At 40.8% G+C, this 23,162-nt stretch overlaps 2 protein-coding genes across 4 annotated transcripts; one reads left to right on the top strand and one right to left on the bottom strand.

Moving 5' to 3' along the window:
* Positions 1-668: 668 nt before the first annotated feature.
* LOC129740904 (box C/D snoRNA protein 1) lies at positions 669-2,441 on the top strand. The gene is made up of 3 exons (XM_055732553.1): positions 669-870; positions 970-1,425; positions 1,489-2,441. The coding sequence occupies exons 1-3, from the start codon at positions 809-811 to the stop codon at positions 2,126-2,128; spliced, it is 1,158 nt and encodes a 385-aa protein (XP_055588528.1). The 5' UTR covers positions 669-808; the 3' UTR covers positions 2,129-2,441.
* LOC129740902 (uncharacterized) lies at positions 2,357-22,580 on the bottom strand. Of its 3 annotated transcripts, XM_055732550.1 has the most exons (17): positions 21,731-22,580; positions 17,626-20,438; positions 17,264-17,562; positions 14,743-15,187; positions 13,266-13,562; positions 12,618-12,808; positions 12,293-12,549; positions 11,342-12,223; positions 11,147-11,278; positions 10,929-11,084; positions 10,243-10,860; positions 9,248-9,616; positions 7,178-7,365; positions 7,027-7,117; positions 6,598-6,967; positions 6,349-6,536; positions 2,357-3,664 (listed from the first exon to the last, which is right to left on the bottom strand). In XM_055732550.1, exons 1-17 carry the CDS (start codon positions 21,791-21,793, stop codon positions 3,611-3,613), a joined length of 7,413 nt encoding a protein of 2,470 aa, XP_055588525.1. In that variant the 5' UTR covers positions 21,794-22,580; the 3' UTR covers positions 2,357-3,610. The 3 variants fall into 3 exon arrangements, with proteins under 3 accessions (XP_055588525.1, XP_055588526.1, XP_055588527.1); XM_055732551.1 differs by lacking the exon at positions 13,266-13,562; XM_055732552.1 differs by lacking the exon at positions 9,248-9,616.
* Between the last annotated feature and the right edge of the window lie 582 nt (positions 22,581-23,162).

Here is a 23,162-nt window from a genome sequence, read left to right on the forward strand (position 1 = left end):
AGTTAAGTACCCTTTTTTCCTCCTTGCGATGGATCAAAACGGAGTTCGAACTGCGAACTCAAAATTGATCCCTTTTTTTCCTTCGGCGAGGGATCAAAGCTGAGTTCGACCTTATGAACTAAAAATTGAACTCTCTTTGTTGGACTGAAAACACTTAGCGAGTTCAGTCCGAACCGGAACAGCAGCCAACGAACACGTCGCAAAATTATGTCGTTCCGGAACAATTACCGGAAGACTATGAAGGAACTTCATAATGAAATGCATGTTCACCGTGTCAATTCTGTCCGTCATTGTCATCATATGGTGAGCGGCTTGGAATGTCCGGAAACTTCCGGATGTTGTTTACTTCCCGTGGGAAGTAACATCCGGAAGTTTTCTTTGACCGGGAATGTCAAAACTTTCCACCGCTCTGTAATTGCAATGCAATGTACCGGAACAGCAACATCCGGATACAACAAATTTTAATCATCCTTTAATTCCCTGAAAATCAGCTACCCTCGAAAAAAAAGGATAAATCCGAGTTCGGCTGCCGAACTTAGTATTGAGTATGCCTATCAGAACTTAGTTTTGCTGTTGCCCAGTCGAACTCAAAGTTGAGGGAAGCCATCGAAGTGCTGTTTTGAACCAAAAATACTTAATTTTAAGTTTAAAAAAAAGAGCGTGTGGGGAATCACAAAGCAGTAGCACCGTGTTGTATTATTTCCTCGGCTTATTTTGGTGCTAGAGCGTGTTATCAGTCAGTGATAAGCGGTATTCCAACGACTCCGATCTCATTCTTCAATTCAGCTTCCTACCGAGAACACAAAAGATGACAACAATGTTAACAAGCGAGAGTGAAGATAATATGGAAACGTTCACTTCATCGCCAAGGTAAGTTCCATTATTGTTCGATAAATTTCCTTTTGTCCTTTAAAACTTATTCTATCGTTTTTGTCCACATTGCACAATGGATCGAATCAAAATGGCTAGGCTTGGACAATGCGAAGTCTGCAATGGCGCCCAGGCTCTGTACACTTGCCCCAAATGCGAAATCAAATCGTGTTGTCTAAAATGCGTAAACATCCATAAGAAGGAACTGAACTGCGATGGGGTTCGGGATAGGACCAAATACATTCCGCTGAAGAAGATGACCAAGCTGGACCTGTTGAATGACTACCGCTTCCTGGAAGAATGCGGTCGCTTTGTCGACGATCGAAAGCGGGACAAGCAGAAGCATTTCACCCGTTACAACAAAACGCTGCCTCCATCCCTGTTTCGGCTGCGTGGGGCTGCTCGAGAACGCGGCACAACACTGCGATTCCTGTTGCAGAACTTCAGCAAACACCAACGCAACACCAGTCAGTTGAACTTCAAAACAGCAGTAATCCACTGGCATCTGGAGTGGTGCTTCCCGAATGCCGAGGGTTTAGTTTTCACTGATGAAAGGTTCGGGTTGTTAAAACTCTTAATTTTTAAAAAATTTGTTCATTTTTTTCTCAATTTTCTCAGATGTAGCGAGAATAACCTACTGTACGTTCTACTGGACAAATACCTTGACACAACTAATGGAAAGGAATTTGCTGGTAAAAGCAAACTAGAGTTCTATCAGTCTCGAAATTTGAATCAGCTGCGAATTTTGCTCAAGGCCGAAGGCATAAAGCGTTGTCGTAATCGTTTCTACGAGTTGGATCCAAAGAAAACCCTTAAAGAAAACCTGAAAGATAAAACCATCGTTGAGTATCCATCGCTGGTCGTTATCTTCCGTGAAACTGAGGACCAGTTCGATATTATCGAATCGGACGAAGATGTGGTGGCGGAAACTAAAATGTACCAACAACATCTTGATAATCATTTCAACAAACGTCGAAGGCAGCAACCATCGTCAACAGATCAGAAGGAAAAGAACCCGAAAGAGGAACAGGATTCAAAATTGATGCTACGAGGCCTTGACCGGATGGAAATTGTTCGAAAGCGTGATGAGCGAAGAAAGAAGCGAGAGCAGGCGTCCAAGGAGCCGACCAACTTGCTCTTCAGCGACGAAAGTTTGTGGAACCAATACTCGTCAACGTCCTCAGAAACGGATGGCGGCGCCACGGAAGAAGAAGATGAAAAAGATGGAGTAATGTCACCTAAGAGAGTTAAGGTGTAAAATTATATTTTTAAATTATTATTTTTTATATGGAATACGAAATATGTATTATGAATATTTTAATAAAATGAATTGTTAATTTATATTCGAAGCGTAATTTTTGTAAAATTTTGTAACCGAAACATAAAAAATGTTTTGAAGAGGATAGAAATGCTAAAATAACGCACTAAAAGATTGAGGATAGATGAGGATTTCTCTATAATTTCCAGCCTTAATCAAAGATGGGTGTCCAATTACTAATACGTTTTATTATTTTACCGCTGGCTCTCATATTTTCAAGTTTTTGCTACGAAATATACACACTCGCAATTAACCCCAAGTTTGAACCTTCCTGAACTAAACACAAACAATATCGCAATCCATACATGTGTAAGGATTTCTCATTTTTCAAACTTCCCTAACTACGATTGCTGTACTATGATTTACGTCTTCTTTCTTCTCGAAACACATTCAATCGAGCTCTAAGAACTAGCTGCGGGTTCTCTGTCTTTTACTAAATCCTTCGAACGTTCACAAAATAATATAAACACATCATCTTTTTAATTCGGGATTCTGAAAAAAATATACACAATTCTATATATTGGGAGAAAAAACGAATCAAACAAAATAAACACTATAAACTAGAGCAAGGATAATACATATCACATAACCTGACCACATTAAACAAAAGCTTACTTTCTCAAAGTGCTTCCTCACTATCGATATTTCTATATATTCCACTTTTACTCAACTATGCTTCAACTCTTTTTTTAATCTAAACTCCGACTATTGCAACTTCTAGTTATCATGTATCAGGACGAACTGTTTGAGTTCGTTCTGAACGCATCAAGGCTGTCCTTTTTATGAAAATTACTCTACAGGGAACTTTATATAAAAAAAAACTCGGAAACAATGTTGACGATTTAGGTATGAATATGTTGTCAAGATATTCGTAAGATGCTTAATAAGGTGATTATTTTCGTCTAAAGTTATATAGTGTATTTTCATATCAAATTACTAAAATAAAATATTTTTGCTCTCACTATATCTATTAGTAATTTGAAAACTCTAAGAAAAAAGGGGTGACGACGACATTTACACCAAGCGGAGAAAATAGAAGGGATCTAATTTTTTTCAACTAAATATTTTACAAACAGGTAAACCAAAACGGATAATCGCACTTGGGCTTTCGACGCAGTTTTAAACGAACTTTCAGTCCCGCTTTTCAACAAAAGCACGAATACAAACAAAAAACTAAGATGAATTATTTAACATAGAAATACCAATCACTTTGCTACATTATCTTTTCCCCCCTATCAACTTCACCCATTTTTCAATATGTGTTCTAATAGTAGGAAAAATGTGTGTTCCTTCTTTACATAATATGTGCAAACTTAAAACTATGACCAACACTCGGATTGCCTAGTCCTGCCGGCAGTCTTGTTATAATGTGTTAACGCTCAATTATTATTCTGCTTTCGATCGGGGCGGGAAATGTTCTATCTATTGCTGGTATCCTCCCGCAAACTGATTGGGATTGTAGAAATTAGGCCCTCCCTGAAAAAGGATGTAATTGTTTTAGTATGATGGTTATTTACGCGATCAATGCACGTAGTGAAGAATATAGTATGTAACAATCAAATTATACTTGGTTTATTTGCTGATTATATAAACCAGTTTGGATAAGTCATGTTCAACATAATAATAATAAGCGAACAAATCACAAGAAAACTTACTGTGCATTTAGCTCTGTGCATCAATCGAGATAAACCAAACACAACCCTGATGTTGTCAAACGACAAGAAAATCGCAAAATCAAAAGAAAGTCAAGCTAGAAGCAGAAAACCGCCAAAACTGAGCATTTCCGCTGAGCGAGTGTGCCACAGCCCACAAGTCGTGCCATGGTGCAGCAGTGAATTTTTTTTATTTTGCCAGGCTGTTGAGAAGAGCGGCTAGGAAACCGAGGCAAAAACCATCCCTCTGGCTGGGGAGCATATTCATATTGGTGAGTTATAATTGCGTTGTTGCGAAAGGCACAAAACTTAAAAAAAAACACGGAACAACTAATCGGGTATTTCTGCGCCCGTCAGCTGACACACCACCGACGAAAGCACGAGTCACGAAAGCACTAGAAAATCCGTCCGCCGGAAAAGCCTCTTACAACAGGGGCTTTTCTTTTCCCTTTCTTTTCTTTTATTGTTTTCTGCGTGCCCAGGTTCTGCTTTGACAACAAAACGGATCCTTATCTGTTATCCGGAAGTTTCGTATAATGGCCCACAAGAATGACAGCTAAATTAGCTGATTGCTAGTTAGTGGCTGATTCTTTCCAGAGTGTTAGAGAGCCAAACTACAAAGCAATGCTCAGCAATCGCTAGCACAACTGTTTTTTTCTAGACTCAACCAGCAATGAGGTCAGCGACCATGAAAAACGATGAATGGATTGGATTACGACGGGGTATTTTCGGCGCTAGTTGAGCATGCTTTTTAGAGCAAAGTAAAACCACATAGATTGTGACGTCTCAACAGTGATTTAGATGAAGCCATCTACTTGGGATACTTGGAGACGAATTTTCAGCTGAAGCCGTTAGAAGATGTTAAGTTGCTGTGCAGTTCCTTGATATCCAACTGTTCCGATCAAGAAAAGGTGTATATCTGGGCCAAAAAGCGTACATGGAGAAGCTACTGGAGAGATCCAACCTGAGGAATGCTAAAGGGTCGAGAAGACTGCTGGATCCATTCAAAAAAGGGGAAGACGAAGGTTCTACCAATTCCGATCAATACCAGAGCCTCGTTGGAAATTTTATGAATGTGGCAGTTAACACGAGGCCATTCTTTGGAATTCGTTTTCGATTCTTTGCAGTATAGTGTAGAAACCAACCAAGCCTGCCGGACGGAGACAAAGCGAGACATATAGATCCTTATAGAAACTGCGGATCTCAAGCTTCCAGATGAATAAGAAGGATAAGCCAACGCTGACTGAACAAGCGCAGTGCAAACTCTTGTTACCTGTTCAGGCTTGGTGGCGGGTCAATCCAGTGGGAAGCCAAGAAACAAACTTGCGTGGCACTTTCTTTAACGGTCAAAACTGGAAGGTCAATACTGAAAATGATAGCTACACAGTTGCTGTGTTTCTGGATTTTAAGAGAGCATTTGAAACAATTGATCGGTTATTGTTGATAGATGTACTAGTCAGAGATGGTATCAATGATCGGTATTGACGGGCACGTCCGTTTTCTCTGAGCCGATGTCCGCGAGTTCGAGCCCAAGAGTAAATATCGAACACAGTTGTACCGGATGAGTTTTTCAATAACTATCCGCCAACTGCAACGTTGATATGAAGTGGCGAATGCCATAAAGATGGTAAAACGACTTTAATCGAAACAAAAAAATGATACGGTTCTTAACTGGTTTAAGAATTATTTGGATAACAGAATACAAAGAACAAAATTGTGTTTACATTACTCGCGATATAGAGAAAACAACTCAGATGTTCCCCAAGGAAGTGTCTTGGATCCATTGTTATTTATAATGTACATCAACGACATGAAACAATGCTTACAGTATGGTCGTCTTAAACTATTTGCGGGTGATTCAGTCTCCTACTGGAGTGGAAATTATTTAGAGCTTGTTATTCAAAAAGCAAATGCTGATTTGAAAATTTTGCAGAATTCCTAAAACAGAGAAAATGGTCTGAATCTCAATAAAATCGACTGGATGATCATTGGCAACTGCAAAGCCGGAGAGCGTTCAAACTTCCTCCCTCTTCAAAAGATGCGTGGAGGGGTGGAGGAAGGACCCAAATGGGCCTGTGGGACTATCACTAAATAAAGGAGAACACATACCCCTAGCTCAAAGCTGCCAGGAACTACTGTGGTTGCAAAAGCTGCTTATAGGCTTCGGCAAAACGGTGGAAGATCCTATTCGGATGAACGAGAACAGAACTTGAGTCGCTAGAGGAGGTCGTCGTTGAGTCGCTGAGAGGACAGGCCGTATAGTATTTATGCTGGGAGACTTATGGACCCAGAGTAGACAACTGAGGGGACGCGGTCGTTTATCCGGACCAAAACGAGAGAAAAAAATTTCTTTAAAGGGAGTGTATTTGGCAAAATCGCTTATTTAGAGTTCTGGTATGAACGGACAAAAAGCGATTCATCAAACACAAGAACTATCTATCTTTTCTAAGATTGTGGAAGAACTGTGAACCTCATCGGACGATTTTTCCAATGCTGAAATGTTCTTACCTCTGTTGCATTATCGTTTCCTTGTCCGCTGCCAGTGGTCACTCCCATTGGAGCCGGCCCCGGAATGAAGAACCCACTCTGGGGGGTTGTGATTGGCGGAATTGTTGGGGCCAGAATCGGTTCAGTCGGTGCCTTGCTTTGGACTGCTCCCGGCGGATTGAAAACATTAACATAGGACTGTTTGAGAGCTGTTGGACGAAAAAAAAACCAATTTATAAACAAATATTGCATCTGTCAATGGTAACTCACTTCTGTTTCTCTGCATTTTAAACATGTTGGACTGGAGGTTGGGAACCTTAGTTGGTTCACCGGTGGCCTTGGGTGCAGCAGGGGCGGCAGTGGTGGGTGCTGCCGGCACATTGTGGACAACATTCGGTGGTTGAGGAACACTGGCTACAGGATGTTCGGTATTCATTGAAGGTACCGGTTCAGCGCCTGTGGGAACACCCATTGCCCCCGGGGGTCCCATTGTAGGTGGGACGTGAGCTGGCAACCCTGACGGACTAGCAGCAGCGTTTGGCATCAAGTCGGCCATCTTGGGCGGTGGTTTGAATGCTTCCTCACCTGCCTCACCCTCTTCGGTATTGATCCAACGTTTCTTCTCTGGGTCCCATACGATCTATTGGATTGATATGGTTCAGAAACACTTTGAAAACAAAAGCAAAAATTATATCTTACCGTTGGATTTTTGTCGTCCGGTAAAATCATTTGATTTTTTGGCTTCAGCGAAAGTTTATTCCAAATTCCTCCGAACCAACCGGAATTTGCACTGAAACAAAATCAAATAAGAATTTAAAATGCATCCTCAGGTTGTTTGGTATTAACATACTTTTGACCAATAGGTTGCTGTTTGTTATCCTTCGATTGAGGGCCCTTCTTGGCGCCTTCGGCGTTCGGTTTCGGTGGCTGCCCATCTGGGGACTGGTGGTTCTGGAGCTTCGCTGAACTTCCATCTTCGTCGTTGTATCCCGACCGATTGGAGACGGCGTTGGGCATCGATATCGTTGGTTTCGCAACCTGCCGTTCAAATGAAACACGTGTTTTCGTTATTCTAGAGCTTAGGACTTCGATTGGAGCTTACGAAAAAACAGTAGAAAAGAAGTGAAAAAAAATGTATTGTAATAACATAACGTAATAGAAAAGACAGAGATAATACTTGCTTTAGCTTTTAATGTCATTCCACAATACATATATAAATCATCAGTTCCATTGTCCGACTAAGGCTTGCGGTTCTGTTATAATTATATTATTATAATACATTTTGTCTCTACTATCTTTTCTCTTGTTACAATGTTTAGCTCTTTTCCAGCTGCATTTTCAATTCATCAAACATTGATCATTAAAACTGGCTTCAATTCTCTTTATCAATATATATCGGCATGAAGTATTGCTTTCTTGTATACTGTGTAACAACATTGGTGGAAGCGTTAAACGAGAAAGATCGCGCAGAAAACACTCTGTAGGCTCTACTCTAGAATAAACATCGGTAGTACGGATTTCAAGAATGAACAGCCCAGGTAACTGGAAACTCCTTACAACTAATAGTGGGGGTTTGGGATTGTTACTTTATATATTTTTTAATTGTAATGGACATGACAATAGAGAAAAGTTTAATTTATAAATAGGACAACAAACCTAACCTTGCATTTTTTTTATAACTCTTGGGAAAATAATGTAATGTAATAAGGAAATGTAATGTAATGAAATGTAATGGTTTTTTGCATTTTATAATTTTTAGAACAAAAATCCTCGATTAGGAAAGCGTTAAAAGGTTTAAGTCGTCTTGATGTATAAAAACACTTGAAATATAAAAGTATATTTGTAGCTTTTCCTAAATTCTACCTGAAGCAGTATTCATTTTGAAATTAAATTAAATTTATCAAGGTTAAAACAAATAATTGTTCAAATAATTGAACACCAACTTCAAATTTAGTACAAAATAGGCTAAAATAAGAAACCATAAATTTGATGTTCCTATTTTCAATGTCAATAAATTTTATATTTCCTGAGGATCAACGCATTCTGCAAGCATTACTATCCCGAACAGTATAATATATGATTTTTTAGTCGTCTACTTCAAAGCAAAAGCAGTCCCTACTGTTGTTAGGTGTAATTTGTCTACAGTAGCTCAAACACAGTGTTATATTTAAATAGGTTCATCAATGGCAAACGTTTTAACATGCTTGACAGCGCTGCTAGCGGTGTTGCGCTTTCTCAACAATAGTTCGGCTGCCTGGGTAGCTTGCTGTTGAAATCTAGCATCCAGGTTTCTTGGCCCTCCACTAATAACGCCCGTCGTTAAATCCATATCAGTGTCGGTGCTGCTAAGACTGAAGCTAGCATTTCGAAAGCGACTGCCAAATGGTTGATCAATCGGATATGTCCCATTATAGACAATATCTTTCAGGTCTGGTGCGTTGTTCGATTTGCTTAGACAACTATAGAGAAAAGCCTTCGAGGGAGGAACATTAGCAGTTATCACGTCTTTCTTGCTGACCTCATCTCGAGCTACCTCGGATGGTTTTACTTTTTTGCGTTTCTTTCTCGTTTTTCGCACACTTCTTAGAATGGGAATCTGATTGAGAAGCCTCGCCTGAGTACTGGTGTTACTAGTCGCTTTACTACTGTTACTGGTGGCCGAACAGTGCGTGCCAAGACTGCGGTTACCCGCGCTAAATTTATTCTTTAACAGCAAGGGGTGAGCAGAGAGAGCAAAATTGTTAAGGTGGAATTGCACTTGCTTGAAGCACGTTTTCTGACTAGAATTTAGCTTGCTAATAGCGTTACTGATCGAAGAAGGAGTTGTGGCGTTGGCATTGGCTGCTGTTGGTTTTGCGCGATAGTCGTTAGCGGGACGGTAAGTTTCCGATAGCGGCGAGCTGCTATCACTGCTACTTACGTAATTGAGCCCAGCACCGCCCGGGACGGGATTTATTCCATGACCACCCACCGCTAAGGTCCCACTACAATGGTGCGTCACTTGACCACCACCACAACCACCATCCTCAACGTCATCGTCTTCGTCATCTTCACGTTCCTCCCCGTCGTCTTCCTCATCTTCTTCGTCGTATTCGCCAAGCAGTTCTTCATCCCCTCGGGCCCCATCCTCTACATCACGATTGGCGTTGCAACTGTGGTGGTGTGTCAACAGGTGATGATGATTGGAAACGACGGGCGGTGCTGGCTGCGCTACACCATACGAAGTTGGTGGTAGTTCTAGTTTTTCACGTGACCTAATTATGGCGGACGCGATCTGTTTCGAAACCGGCTGCATTCCGAGATGAGGTGTTTTGAAAAAGGGTTTTTAGTGCTCGAGCATTTTTGTTTTGTTTTTTGACATACGCAACCGAGGACACACGCTAGAAAACTTGTGTGGTTTTCAGATAAAAACCAACGGTATACCAACCAAATACAGATCAAGCCACTACGAAATTAGGAGCGCTACCAAACTATTCAAAGATAATCAAAATCGCAATCAAACGCATAAAAGGAACTCAACAAAATTATATGTTATTAAAAATGAACGTAGCAGAAGCTGAGTTGAAAGATGTTAGTTAAAAATTATTTTTGTTCGTTGATATGGTTGTCATAGTCTTGTACCTTACTAGTTGCGTAAGAAGAGGATAGAAAAAATCGCGATAATAATAGGTATCTAACTGGATTTTTCTTCAATTTAGTCCACACAATTATAGGTGAAAGTCCCTTTAAGTCCTATTATCAATGTCCTTTTATATAAATATGTCAGATAAATGAAGTCCTAACTGAATTTTTCAAACACAAAATTGACAAAAATTATAGACCTTCCTTCAATCATACTTTTTTAATGCTACGTTCATGAACAAATAATCACTAACATAAGTATAAACTAATATCAATCAATTCTCATTCACTAACCTCAGCATTGGCTCCCCAGTAGTCGTAAGAGTTAGGTTGTCCAGCTACTGCATCTAATCCAGTTGATGCCGGAACAAACATACCCGGTTGCTGTCCGAGTGTTGATCCATCGCCATATCCACCCGGATTCCCACCATAATGTGGGATTGATTGCGGTTGTTGTTGTTGTTGTTGCTGCTGCTGTTGGTCGTAGATTTCCCCCTGTTGTGGGTAGGCTGGCTGCAGAAGCGGTGGTTGTTGTGAAGACTCGTCCGTTAGTGATGGTTGATTTATCGAGTCGTAACCTTGATCATAACTAGGGGCCCCCGTTTGGTGATCCGGCTGAAATTGCTGCTGCTGGTGTGATGGAGTTAGCTGTTGTTGTTGTTGTTGTTGCTGTTGATGGTGTTGCTGTTGACGATCAAATCCATCGGTGTACTGAAGATTCAGTTGATCAAACTGCTGGTTAATTTCGGTAAATTGACGGTTAATGTCTGATGAGTCTCCAACGTACGATTGCTGTTCTTGGCTACTGGATAGCTGTTGGGACTGCTGATCGCTAGGGTAGTCCAAATAACTGGTGAATTGACTGCTGTTATATTCTTGCTGGTGCGACCCCTCGTAAGACATTTGGTTATGCTGCATTTTAAAGATAGTTTTTATGAAACAGAGCTCCAGAGCTACTATAAATTTTTGGCTGGCCTTACATTGTAATTAGTTATTATTGTACTCAGTCGTTGCAACCAAGCAGGATCTTCGATGTTGGCGTAAATGTTACCCCGGCCTGTATTATCCACTGATTCGTCTAGTGCCTTTTCCAGGACCGGATCGTAATACTTCAGACGATCACCAAATGTATAAACCTGTTATCGAATTAAAAGCCGTTCAATGAGGTAAATCTTAACTTTTTGACATTTTTGCTCACCTTCTTAATAAACTCTGAATCGAAGCGGTACGGATCGACTGCTATTTGCTCGGCGATTTGTTCCATGTATAACAAACATTTAAGTTGCATTCCAAAGTCCAACATCCGACTTGCAAGTAAATATTTATAGAACTAAAAAGATTGAATATGGTAAAGCATTTATATCATTAGGTAAATATGACGTATGATGATCACCTGTAATTCCGTGATGGAATAGCGATCTTCATTCAACGATCGTGCATATTCATAAATTTCGGTCATCATGATCGACTCGTTCGTTGCAAACTCTCGGAAGCTACGCTGCAGATGGGACGATCCAAGAAGAACTAACCGCACTGCCGTTTGGGTAGTAATAGTGACGACTCCATCTTGTTTGACATCCGAAAATCTACCAAATGTGACATCCGACAGAAGATAGCAAAAGTGGGCAGCATACAAATCACCCCGATTGTAAAGCGAATCGCCCAACGTCGTGATGGATTTCTTTATTAGCTCAGGTTTGGCCGAACTGTTGGACATCAACATAGCCAGATGGGGTCGCCAGTCGCCCCATTTCTCATCCTGCACGCAAGAAACAGCCGACGGAGTTCGGCCGCTCAAAAGCTGATACAATGTTTGCAGAGGATCGTTCAACGCGAGCTTATTAGCGAATTTCATCATGACATTGGCGTGCTGACGCGAGTCTACCTTCGAGGCCAAAAACAGAGCATGACCCCAGAGATTGTTCTCGGTTGCCCATTCTAATGCGTCGCTGATGTTTCCATAGATGAGATAGTTACGGAACTTTTCCGTGATCTCCAGTTCATTCATGGTTTCCTTCTTGTCCAGGCTTGTAGAATTGTTAAACTGTTCAGTTTCGCCAGTGACGTTTTCTACATTTTCACGGGTATCATCTCTATCTTCGTCGATTTGACCATCGCCTTCAACTTCCCTTATTGCTGGTTTTCGATCCGTTGTCGAAAGAGAAGAATTCCGACCACTTAAATTTGTTGACCTTGCGCTCAACTGAGCCGATTCGAATGGAAATTCGGTTTTGTTCTGCATCAACAATTCCGAGATGTCAGTGCCGACAAAAGTCTGGGGAAAATAATTTAAACAGGTATGTATTTAAAAATAAATTCACTGAAATCCCACCAAAGAACTTACTCCATTCTGTCTCAAAAGAAGAATTATGTAATTCCACAACAGTGTAAACGATCCTCGATTGACATTGGCACCCAACGAGTGCAGACTGTTGATAGAGTTACCGCGCGATTTCATCAGCATTTGCCCGTTCACACTCGGCGGACCGTTTCGTAGCTGTTCCTCGCAAAACTCAATTACCGATTTCTTGTGAGTTCGATCCTTGCCCAGCGGACCCGGGTATGATTGGAATAGACGCCGGGTTGTTGGATCATGCGCACCTGTTTTAAGATTATAAACAACGATTAATTCTAATATGGATCCTTAAATACAAAAAACGTCGTTTTACCCAAGCTAAATATTTTCACAACATCCGCGCTTCCATTCACTGTTAACCGATTCTTAGTGGCCACCAACAATCCACAGGATAAGCTAACAATCGGATGAATTTCGGGGAACTTTCGCGGGGTCAAACGCTCCGGTTCCATCATCGTTATGCTGCTCGGTTCTTGGCGTATCGAACCATCAGTATTGTCCAGCCTGCAACAGATGTATCGAACCAAACACGTCGTGTTAAACATAATTTGATTGTTGCACTGGCAGCCCTTTAGTTTATACATTATTCTTTGATTGATTAGAAGTAATTTATCTGAAGCCGAGCCAGAGTTGATTGATTAGTAACTGAAAACTACCAGACATAACTACTTATATCCTAAGGAACTGTGTGTAGGAAAGATTAGTGTTAATGTCATGCCAAATAGAAATCCAAAGTTGTTAGGAAGATCAGATAAAAAGAAAGATATCATGACCAGCAACTAAAAAGATAATTTTTGCAATTCCCAGAAAGCAAACTAAGTTGATGATCAAGCGTTCGTCTGCCGAAATGTGCTGACCGGAAAGCAGAGAAAAAGCGCATGTAAGGGTGTGTAATGTTTGACGATACTTTGGTTTGAGAACTTAACAAAATTATTAAACTGAAAAAGGACCGAAAAAGCACCTTGGCTGGTAATATCCACTGTCCACCGTGTGGAAAGACCGATCGATGGCCAGCGGCGTCGCACGATGCTGTTGTTGTTGCTGAAGCGATTGATGCTGGAATGCCCCAACTGACGATGGATGGTGCTGGATAAATGGGGGCAATGATACCGGTTGACCAGAAACATCACTGAGGAAGCTCTGGTCCAGAATGGCGGATGGTTGCGATTGGTTATTGAAATGACGATGATAGTCATCCGGATTGTACAAACTACCGGCCGGGCCTTGTTGCTGGAGAAACGGTGTCGTGCGATTATACCTAGATACGGAAGAAGAAGAAGGGCAGGGATGATGATGGTGAACGGTTCCGGCTCTATAATCCCGAAAGAATCCAAACTGTTACCGTGCGTCATAACAAATTTGCGAGAAGACGTGTGATGATGCCGTTTGGTAAAGTTTAGATAGTTTGAAAACGGCGGAATCGAACCTAAATGAAATCTGTGACCGTAAAACGTGAAGAATCGCAACGTTATATTGAAAGGTTTAAAGCGTTTACATTTGCTGTGATTATTTTTCTGGATAAGTTAATTAAATATTATTCTCAAGTTTTTAAACAATTGATTAAAAAACTTGTAGGATACCACGAACGAAATTTAGCACGTTACGTCTTAAAACTTTTTTTTAGAGGTTTTAAATTATTCATGTTTTGAGCGCATTTAACTGTTGTCCAACAAAAACCTTTATCAAAGTTTTGTAATTAGTACACCGGGGTCAATGGAATCGATAGTAATTTTAACAAAGTCTGAAAAATTATTATTTAGGTACGTTTTAAAACTGTTTTTTTGTAAGTTTAATTATGGACTTTTTATATCACTCGTTTAGTAACAAATATTAGAAATAATTCCGCGACCTCAATTTAAATACTGTAATATGTATCAACTTGAAACATTTCGTTAAACAAAAAATATATGAAGAAAAAATTTTCTCATTAAACCTTAAATAAATTAACATTTTCCCAGTATTAGTCAGTGGCCAATGATATTTAATGTAATGATGTTTAATCGTAAGCAAAAGAAAAGAGAAAGGTGATTTATAGTTTGTTTAATTGGTATTAAAAACAAGGAAAACATTCCGCTGTTGCGGCTGTGAAGGAAAACTGAAAAGTGCCCGCCGCAACAATTGTTATAAAGAGACAAGGTCATTGTTTCTTTTTTATCTCAGTTTAGTAAAAGCAACATTCACTGCGCTGTTCGAATGGGGTGTAGTTACTAGTTGTGCTAGGTATGAAATTAAAAATAATTGAAAACGTTATCACTTCAAATACAAACTCTAAAAAATGTTTCACTTGGAACAAAACTTGCACTTTGAAATGCTTATTCTTTTTTTTTTTTTCAAAGTATGCACACATGAGTACATCCAAATCACACCTCGATTCACACAACAGCCAAATACAAAAAAACTCGGTGGGATGATTGCATTCAAATCAGAAGCATGCTTACCGTTCTTTATCGTTGGCCGAACTACGTCCCGAGTGTACCGATTCTCGGCCGTCACTGGTCATTAGATCCCGCTGCATCTGGGTAGCCTGCATTTGGCTGTAGTAGGTGCGATACCACTCGGCATAGGCCTGCGGATTGTTCCGGCGCAGCTGCTCGTAGTACTGCTGATGCTGGGTATAGTAGCTGTAAGGATCGTAGTATCCGCCAGCAGAGGCATATGGTGCCGCTCCATAAGGCCCGGTGCCACCAGCCGCCGACGACAGATATTTACGATCTTTGCGCGGATCACGGGCGTCATCACGCTCCCGGCTGTCACGAACGCGATCCCGTTGATCCCGATCTCTTTCGCGATCTCGCTCGGTGCCGTTCCGACTACCAGTGCGATAATCTTCGTAATCATACCGTCGATCTCGCCGTTTTTCGCCTCCCTCTCGGTAGCGATCGTCTGAAAAATGAGTGGAAATAAGTGAGAAAAGCACGTTATTTAAACTACATAATGAACGGAAAAAACCACTATGACTTGTTAATTTAACAAATTCTTAACACTAAACATACCGGCACTTTGTGTATACCTATTTATACCGCCGGGGGTCAAATGACCCCTAACACCTTTTCCGCTAAAACTCTGTTGTTTCTCAACCGATTTTTACAAATTTTATAGTTTTGGAAAGCTTGTAACGTGACTCAAATATAGTTTTCAGACAATATTCAGCTACAATCATGGATTTTAAAGTTATTCGTGGTCTAAGAAAAAAAATCCAAAAAAACATGCTTCGGGGAAATGGCTGTAAGTCAGTTTATAGTAGCGCGAAAAAAAATTCATTTAGTGCCTGGAAAAGCTGAAAATAGAAGCTATACGTTGCACATATGGAAAAAATTTAAAAAAATTTTTAAGATCATGACCACAAAAAATGTAAAAAAGTGGTGTATAAATCGTACTTTTTAATGAACCAATCGCCAAAGCTGTCCCAGTCACAGTAGAAATTTTTTGAAAAGTGAATTGAAAAATTGACGTAATTTGTGACATTTTGGCATCTTTAGATTTTTAAAACACGAAACACAGAATTTTTGACAGTTATTCAAATGTAGCTATTTTTAGACTTTTGTATCAATTTACTATTTCTGAGACTATTCTTACACTTACGATCGGCTTTGCACAGGATTTTGAGTATGTTAACAAAAGATTTAAGGAATAAGTTTATATGCACAAGAAAGGAAATTTCATACCGATTCTAACGATGTAATTATATTGGCGGTGCAATGCGTGACAAAAATATGATAAATATTTTTCTGAAAGTAAATCCTGAAATTTTGCGCTAATGCGTGCGTGTTTTTTCGTTTCATTTCACCCGTCTTCGTGTGCAAAATAGCTTTGAGATATTACCACCCACAGCGCCCGCCTGCCAAGCAAGAATTGGTGCTGACTTTTCGAAATTCTGAAACTACTTCACTATTTTATTTATCATATTTTTGTTATGCAACGTATTGCCAGTATAATCACATCACTAGAATCGGTATGAAATTTCCTTTCTTGTGCATATAAATTAATCCTTAAATCTTTTGTTAACATACTCAAAATCCTGTGCAAAGCCGATCGTAAGTGTAAGAATAGTCTCAGAAAAAGTAAATTGATAAAAAAGTCTAAAAACAGCTACATTTGAATAACTGTCAAAAATTCTGTGTTTCGTGTTTTAAAAATCTAAAGATGCCAAAATGTCACAAATTACGTCAATTTTCCAATTCACTTTTCAAAAAATTTCTACTGTGACTGGGACAGCTTTGGCGATTGGTTCATTAAAAAGTACGATTTATACACCACTTTTTTACATTTTTTGTGGTCATGATCTTAAAAAAAAAATTATTTTTTTTCCATATGTGCAACGTATAGCTTCTATTTTCAGCTTTTTCAGGCACTAAATGAATTTTTTTTCGCGCTCCTATAAACTGACTTACAGCCATTTCCCCGAAGCATGTTTTTTTGGATTTTTTTCTTAGACCACGAATAACTTTAAAATCCATGATTGTAGCTGAATATTGTCTGAGAACTATATTTGAGTCACGTTACAAGCTTTCCAAAACTATAAAATTTGTAAAAATCGGTTGAGAAACAAGAGAGTTTTAGCGGAAAAGGTGTTAGGGGTCATTTGACCCCCTGCGGTATAAATAGGTATACCACATACGTATTTCGAAATCTACAAACTTAAAAAATAATATTTTGATGCAAAAATACGTGCATTTTGAAAATAAAAATAGTCATGAAGAAAAATTTGCGAAAAAATGAATACAATAGGAGTTATAGTCATTTGAAGTTCAAAAAATGTCATTTGACCCCCTTCGGTATAAATAGTGTTAACGTTTCCATTCAAGTATAAAGCTTTGTTGGACGCACTGCATAATTTACTGCAGCGCTTTTGGTGGTCGGATTCGGAATCTTCTCACAACATTTTCAGCTTGAAGGATCTTCTTCAATCTCCCTGCATGATTTCTATGTACAACGTGAAACCTATCAACGTTGACTTACCTTTCCTTCTATCTTCTCGGTAGCGATCGCCTCCTCCGGTTCTTGTGCGATCTTTTTCTTTACGATAGCGTCGATCATCATCGGCAGCACTAGCGCCACCAGCACCACCGGCTGCTGCACGTTCTTCTCTTTTTCTATAATACTCCTCCCGGGACATGTACCGCTTGCCACCATCTCCGTCCCTGTCGTATCGGGTCGATCTTTCAGCATCATACTTGGATCCATCGGTTTCGTACCGTCGATCGTCTCGTTCATATTTGCCTCCACCACGACCGTAGCGATCTCTATCGCGATCATATCTAAAAATTGAAATATGAATTAGTTTCAAACATTTTTCAAAAAACCAACCTGTGTCAACTCACCTGCCACGTTCTCTATCGCGGTAGTCATAATCACGATCGCGATGATCATAGTCGCGATCACGCTCAGGATCTCTATCCCGATCACGGCCCCCATCTTTCCTTCTTTCTTTCTCTTTATCACGATCACCTCCGCCCCGGCGACGATCTCGTTGCTGGGCTTCGATCCCGTTGCTCCCTTCACGCTCTCGACGGCGTCTACCCTCACGATCCGAATAATCGGAATCCTCGGTATCGTAACGATCCCTTGAGCTCTTGCTTTTGGTAGATCGTCGTAACGGATCTTCTTCGCGTCGTGCCGGTTTACCCTTGCCGTAATACATAGACCGTTCCTTATCGCTCTCATCTGCTGTTGACGTATTGGAGGGGTCCTTCCGGGATCCTTCCACCGTTAAGCTGGCATCGGTTTCGGTAATACCGGCAGCATTTTGATTGGCGTTGCTATTGGCCGGCTCGTCGAATGTATTGGCTCCTTCAATGGGTTCATCTCGACTGATTTCTACTTGAATGGGAAGGACAGGCGGATCATGCGGGTTTTCACCATCCATTACCAGTTCTCGTTGCTGTTCGTTAATGGGAATGTCCATAATGGGTGAAGCAGCTATCGGTGCATAGTTGACTTGCGATGGTCGATCGTCTTCCACTCCCGGTATTACTCTTTGTGGATTAGAATGATGAGTGTTGTCGCTTTCTCCTGGGACCAGGTATAAGTTACGATCGCTTATTTCTTCTTGAGGTTGCTGCCTGTGGCTGTGATGGTGAGAGCCATGATGATGATCTCCCGAGGCTGAAGATCGCACGATTGGAGTGGATGCCGAATCGGAAACTTCGCCATCGATCTGGCGTTCCATGTTTAGGTCCGGAGTAGCTGTGTCCAGATCCGTGCCTGGAATCATGCGGTCAAGCCCAGGCGGTGGAAAACTATGACCGGAAAGCTGTTGATTGTTATCGGGTTGTTGTTGTTGGCCTGGGACGTAGCGTGAAAGTCCTGGCGGTGGTAAACTGTCATCTCCAACGGGTTGTTGTTGATCATCACGTTGGGAGCTGGAGTAGCCTTCTTCGGATAGATGACCAGTTTGCAGGTACTGGTTGCGATCGTTGCTCGGGACAATCTCAAGATTTTCAAAGTTTTCAACGCGTGGACCAGGAATTTCTTGGTTCTCTGGAGTTGGCATTTCAACGTTCGCCATTTCCAAAAGTTGATAGAAGAAATTGTTGCTAGTTAGGGGTGGAACTGTTCCTCGTCCTAGCGTGGCATGTTGAGATCTTGAACCAACCCGTTTGAATGGGTTACCACTTGCTGTACCTTTCGGCGGCCCCTGGCTTATTGGTGGGCCCGGAGGTGGACCTTGAGGTGGTCCTTGGTTTGGTTGTTCCGTAGGAGGTGGAGGTAACGGGGGAGTTTGGGATGAAGATTTCGGTGGCAGAAGAGCCCCGTCTGCTGGCATCGATTGTTGATTTGCAATCGATGGAGGAGGAGGAGGGAAAGAAGATTCCCGATAAGTATCGGGTCGACTTTCCTGCTCTACAACGGACGTCTCCGGCTGAGGTTCATGTTTTATGTTTAATGCGCTCAACGCTTCATCCAGCTTGTCTACTGGTGGAGGGGCAGCAAATTGGTTATAGTTTCCGACATGTTCGTAATTTTCCACAGGTACTCCCTGAACTCGACCAGATGATCCGTCGTCCGAGGGAATCGTGTGTGAGCTTCGACTTTCACCAATCTCACCACTTTCGATGGACCTGTCACTTGAAGTTTGAGAAACTTGGCTTTCGATGGACCACTGCGGCGACAGTGTTTCATTTTTAAGCCGAGCCAGCTGGGGAACTATCGCTTTAGGCGGTTGTTGTGTCGGTTGAGTATTGTTTCCAGCACCAGGTATACTGAAGTTGTTGGGCGATGGAGTTTGCTGAGGATAAGAATGATCTTGAAATGCGTTCACTTGATGTTGTGTAGGTGGTGGATACTGGGGAACTTCTGCAGGTTTGGGACTCGGTGCAACGGGTGGCACTTCTTTAGCACTCCAATTCCAACTGTCACCAGAGTTGGTGTTGAAGCTATCTGTTATATTCTGATTGAAGGATTGCGGCGTTGTGGAAGGGGTCGGATGCGATGGAGGCCTGTTGGGTTGTTGGTTGAAGAAAGCCGTGGGTGCCGGTACTTGTCCGAATGATGGATGTTGTTGTTGATGGGTAGCAGCGTATGGCTGTTGAAAATGCGATTGACCTACCGGTCCGCCATAGTTCTGGTACGATGGTTGTTGAAGGCCTGCCTGAGGTGCGACGTTTTGTATAAAATTCCTATTACTCTGGTCCAGATGAGGATACTGAGGTTGTTTCTGCTGGAAGTACTGATTAGTATTCACGGGAACTGTCTGTTGCGGTGCTGATGCTTTGGGCGGTGGTTGTGCAACGGGGTTCGAATTACCTCCCCAATCACCCCAATCATCGCCCCAGCCATCATTATTGTTATTGTTGCTGCTATTGGTGAAGGCAGCCGACGCTGAGAAAGGCTCTGCCATTGCCCGGTTTCCTGACGGTTTTCGAATACCAGACCGGCGGGTTTGAGTATCACTACTCACGCAGTTGTTGTTACTAATATCTAGTAGTGAATGTGGTTGATGATTGAAGTCTTCCGTTACATGTCCTTGCTCATCTTGCTCTCGACAAGCTTTGTGGTGTCGAAGATTATAGTTGCTGATGGTGTTCGATGAAGCAACTGACCGGATGGATGGAATTGCAAAGGACGATGTTGTAAAATAACTGCTAGCTAGCAATGGTTGAGTTTGCTGAGTGCGGTTGTTGAATGGATTGGTCTGCATAGAAAAGAAAAATAAAGATGTCAGCAGATATATTTTATAAGGAATTGTAACACCAATCAACCGAAAGATTTAGAAGATGGTCTTATTTAGCCTCAGATGATATAAGGAGTTCTTGGGACTATAGGAAATTGATAATGATCTTGTAGTGTGGAAAACACAGATAAAATCACTTAGTCATTGCTATACTTTTCGAAAAAAAAATCTTGGAGTTAGAGTTAGTACTATTTAATCATCAGCAAGAACGATATATCAAAAAGCAGTAATTGTTTGATTATAATAGGTTTGTAGTTCTAAACATTGAATCTCCGTTTGGGTGGAACAAGGAAGGAGTCTACAGAAGATTGTCACATTCATAAGACTGTTAATCTAGATGACTGCAACATGTTTGCGTGGCTGAGAGCGGATGATCTACATATTTAGGTAAGTAATTATGACTTGCTTAATTCAACGATGGAGGTTAGAAATTGCGAACAAAATCTATTATCCGAAATATTCCTAACAATTATCAATAAAGTAATAGTATGCAGCACATTCTATCTTCATCATTTTATTTTTCAACTGCATCAGAAACTTTTCTGAATAGTGATTGGTTTAGGCATTTTTAGCGATAGATTTTCTAAGTTATTTGATTTCGAATTTCGATAAGATGTTGGTATAAAATGATATTTTGAGCGGAATGTGACACGTTAGGTCAATGACGGAATTCGAGAGTATCACATCGAAAAACCTTACACCGGTCTGGCAGTACGTATTTTTATTTTTGGGAGGCGCGCTATAGATGCCCAGAATTCAATTTAAATGATACAACTCCAAGACAGTTCCAGCGTGTTAAAAAATTGCTCCAATCATTAATTAAACATTTCAAAACCTCATGGCATTTCGGAACTGATCATATGTTAATGATTCTCTTTATGTGGCTTTTCGCATGTTTTACACAAATAAAGTAAGAGCAAAACTTGAAATTAGTGATTATCTTATGTACATAAAAATGTTTTTTTTAGGAACGAAAGCTAAATTTTGCCTTGGTTAGCAATCTTTTTTTTTGTAATTTTGAGAGCTCAATAAGGTCATAATGTTTGCCCTATACGTTAGAATAAGAATTCAATAATCTTTTGTTACATATTTTAACAGATTATGCACAAGTTAAACATCTACATAGAATCAACGGATACGAATATTGATAGATTTAGGTACTTTCGAGCGTCTAGTTGCTAATATCGAGCTGGGTTTTACATACGTAGCAACACTTAAGCTGGGCAACGTATAGTGCAATGTTGCGTTGTTACCTTATGGCAAACAGACCGTTGTTTCGGATCACATCTACAGTGACACCCATCGTGACCATCCATGCTGAACAAAACACAAATTCTTTGTCCTTGGCCCGCGGAGCTTAAACCGGAAGCCTCTCGATGCGGTTCATTAGTTCTCCGAAATTCCAAAGACAAATTCAATTTACACAGCGAATAAACGCCAACAGGCTTCTCTTCTTTTTGGTTTGTTTTATGGTAATTTATACTCAAGTCAAGCACTATTCAGCTACTGCTTCGATATGCTTCAATTTCGTAATTTTAATGTTTGCCAAAATACTTTTTTTTGCTGCTTTCACGCTCTCTCTTGTTTTGCGATAGGCTTTGGTATTTCTCAAGCCGTCTTCGATAACCGCATCGGCTCGTTTTCTCCTTCCACCGGGGCACCTGTACAACTTTCAATGCAGTTGCTGTTTTTCCGTACTTATATGCGATATTACTTAACACCAATACCAGCCAGCGTTTGTATTGCTTTCGTGGCTTACTTTCGATTGCGGGGCTCCACTTAAAATCGATTCCGTGAGCCTCTTTTATTTGTCTTGTCGCTTCGAAGGAAGCAAAAATCCCCTCACTGCAGGATTCACTCTCAATGTTATTAATTCGTCCATATGTGAAACAACTAAAGCAAATCAGATCCGTCGCAAAACCAGAATTCTTCAAAAGTCCAAAGTCACCCACCCGCAGAAAAAAGTGAAAGCAAAATATTCCACCTTGATAGAAAGAAAAATACGTCCGAAAGGTGGACAGCGATTTTTTTTTCTCCCGAGCCTTCTACCCGTTCGATTTCTCGACCCGAGACACACCATTAAAGAAAAAAATGCATTTTTAAAATCACAATTACGGCACGTACCACACTTGTACCGGGCGGAAAATATGCTCACCAGCCGCCGGATACAGTCACTGAACGATTGACACTAGACAGGGCCGGAAATGGATCCGTTTTCCGGAGGTTTAACGCACTTTTTCACACGGATTTAGCGTAAACGTAGCACACCGTCCATGGACCACGAAAATTTTCGAACGTTCACGCACACGCGCACGCAGAAAATGAACGGAAAACTGACGGGACCGGATGAATGCCAGGTTGGAACTAATTCATCCAGAATGAACTTAAATTTGACGGTTCAAAACTGGGATGCCAGTTATGAAGAAGTGATAAAAATTTTCAATACGATTGTGGCTTATGGGAAAATTGAACTGCTCTCATTTTATTGTTTAAAGTTTTGAATCTTTTTGTACGTTTTTCAGACGATTGTACAAGTCAACTTACAACGTTCAATACAACTTTTAAAAGAAAACAAACAGTTCAATAATGGAAACAACTTTAATGATATCCGACAAATGTCTGATAGAAACAGCCCTAAAAATATAAGTGATTATTCATTGTCGTCTTATCGCATATAAATAACGA

This window comes from Uranotaenia lowii, chromosome 2, assembly GCF_029784155.1.
Source record: "Uranotaenia lowii strain MFRU-FL chromosome 2, ASM2978415v1, whole genome shotgun sequence".
Taxonomy (NCBI): domain Eukaryota; kingdom Metazoa; phylum Arthropoda; class Insecta; order Diptera; family Culicidae; genus Uranotaenia; species Uranotaenia lowii.

Coding starts and splice junctions, on each gene's coding strand:
- LOC129740904 (XM_055732553.1), top strand. CDS start 809: ATGACAACAATGTTAACAAGCGAGAGTGAAGATAATATGGAAACGTTC. Junction 871..969: donor ACGTTCACTTCATCGCCAAG/GTAAGTTCCATT, acceptor CAAAATGGCTAG/GCTTGGACAATGCGAAGTCT. Junction 1,426..1,488: donor TTAGTTTTCACTGATGAAAG/GTTCGGGTTGTT, acceptor CAATTTTCTCAG/ATGTAGCGAGAATAACCTAC.
- LOC129740902 (XM_055732550.1), bottom strand. CDS start 21,793: ATGGATGGTCACGATGGGTGTCACTGTAGATGTGATCCGAAACAACGG. Junction 12,550..12,617: donor TGTGAAAATATTTAGCTTGG/GTAAAACGACGT, acceptor ATCTTAAAACAG/GTGCGCATGATCCAACAACC. Junction 12,224..12,292: donor TTCTTTTGAGACAGAATGGA/GTAAGTTCTTTG, acceptor TATTTTCCCCAG/ACTTTTGTCGGCACTGACAT.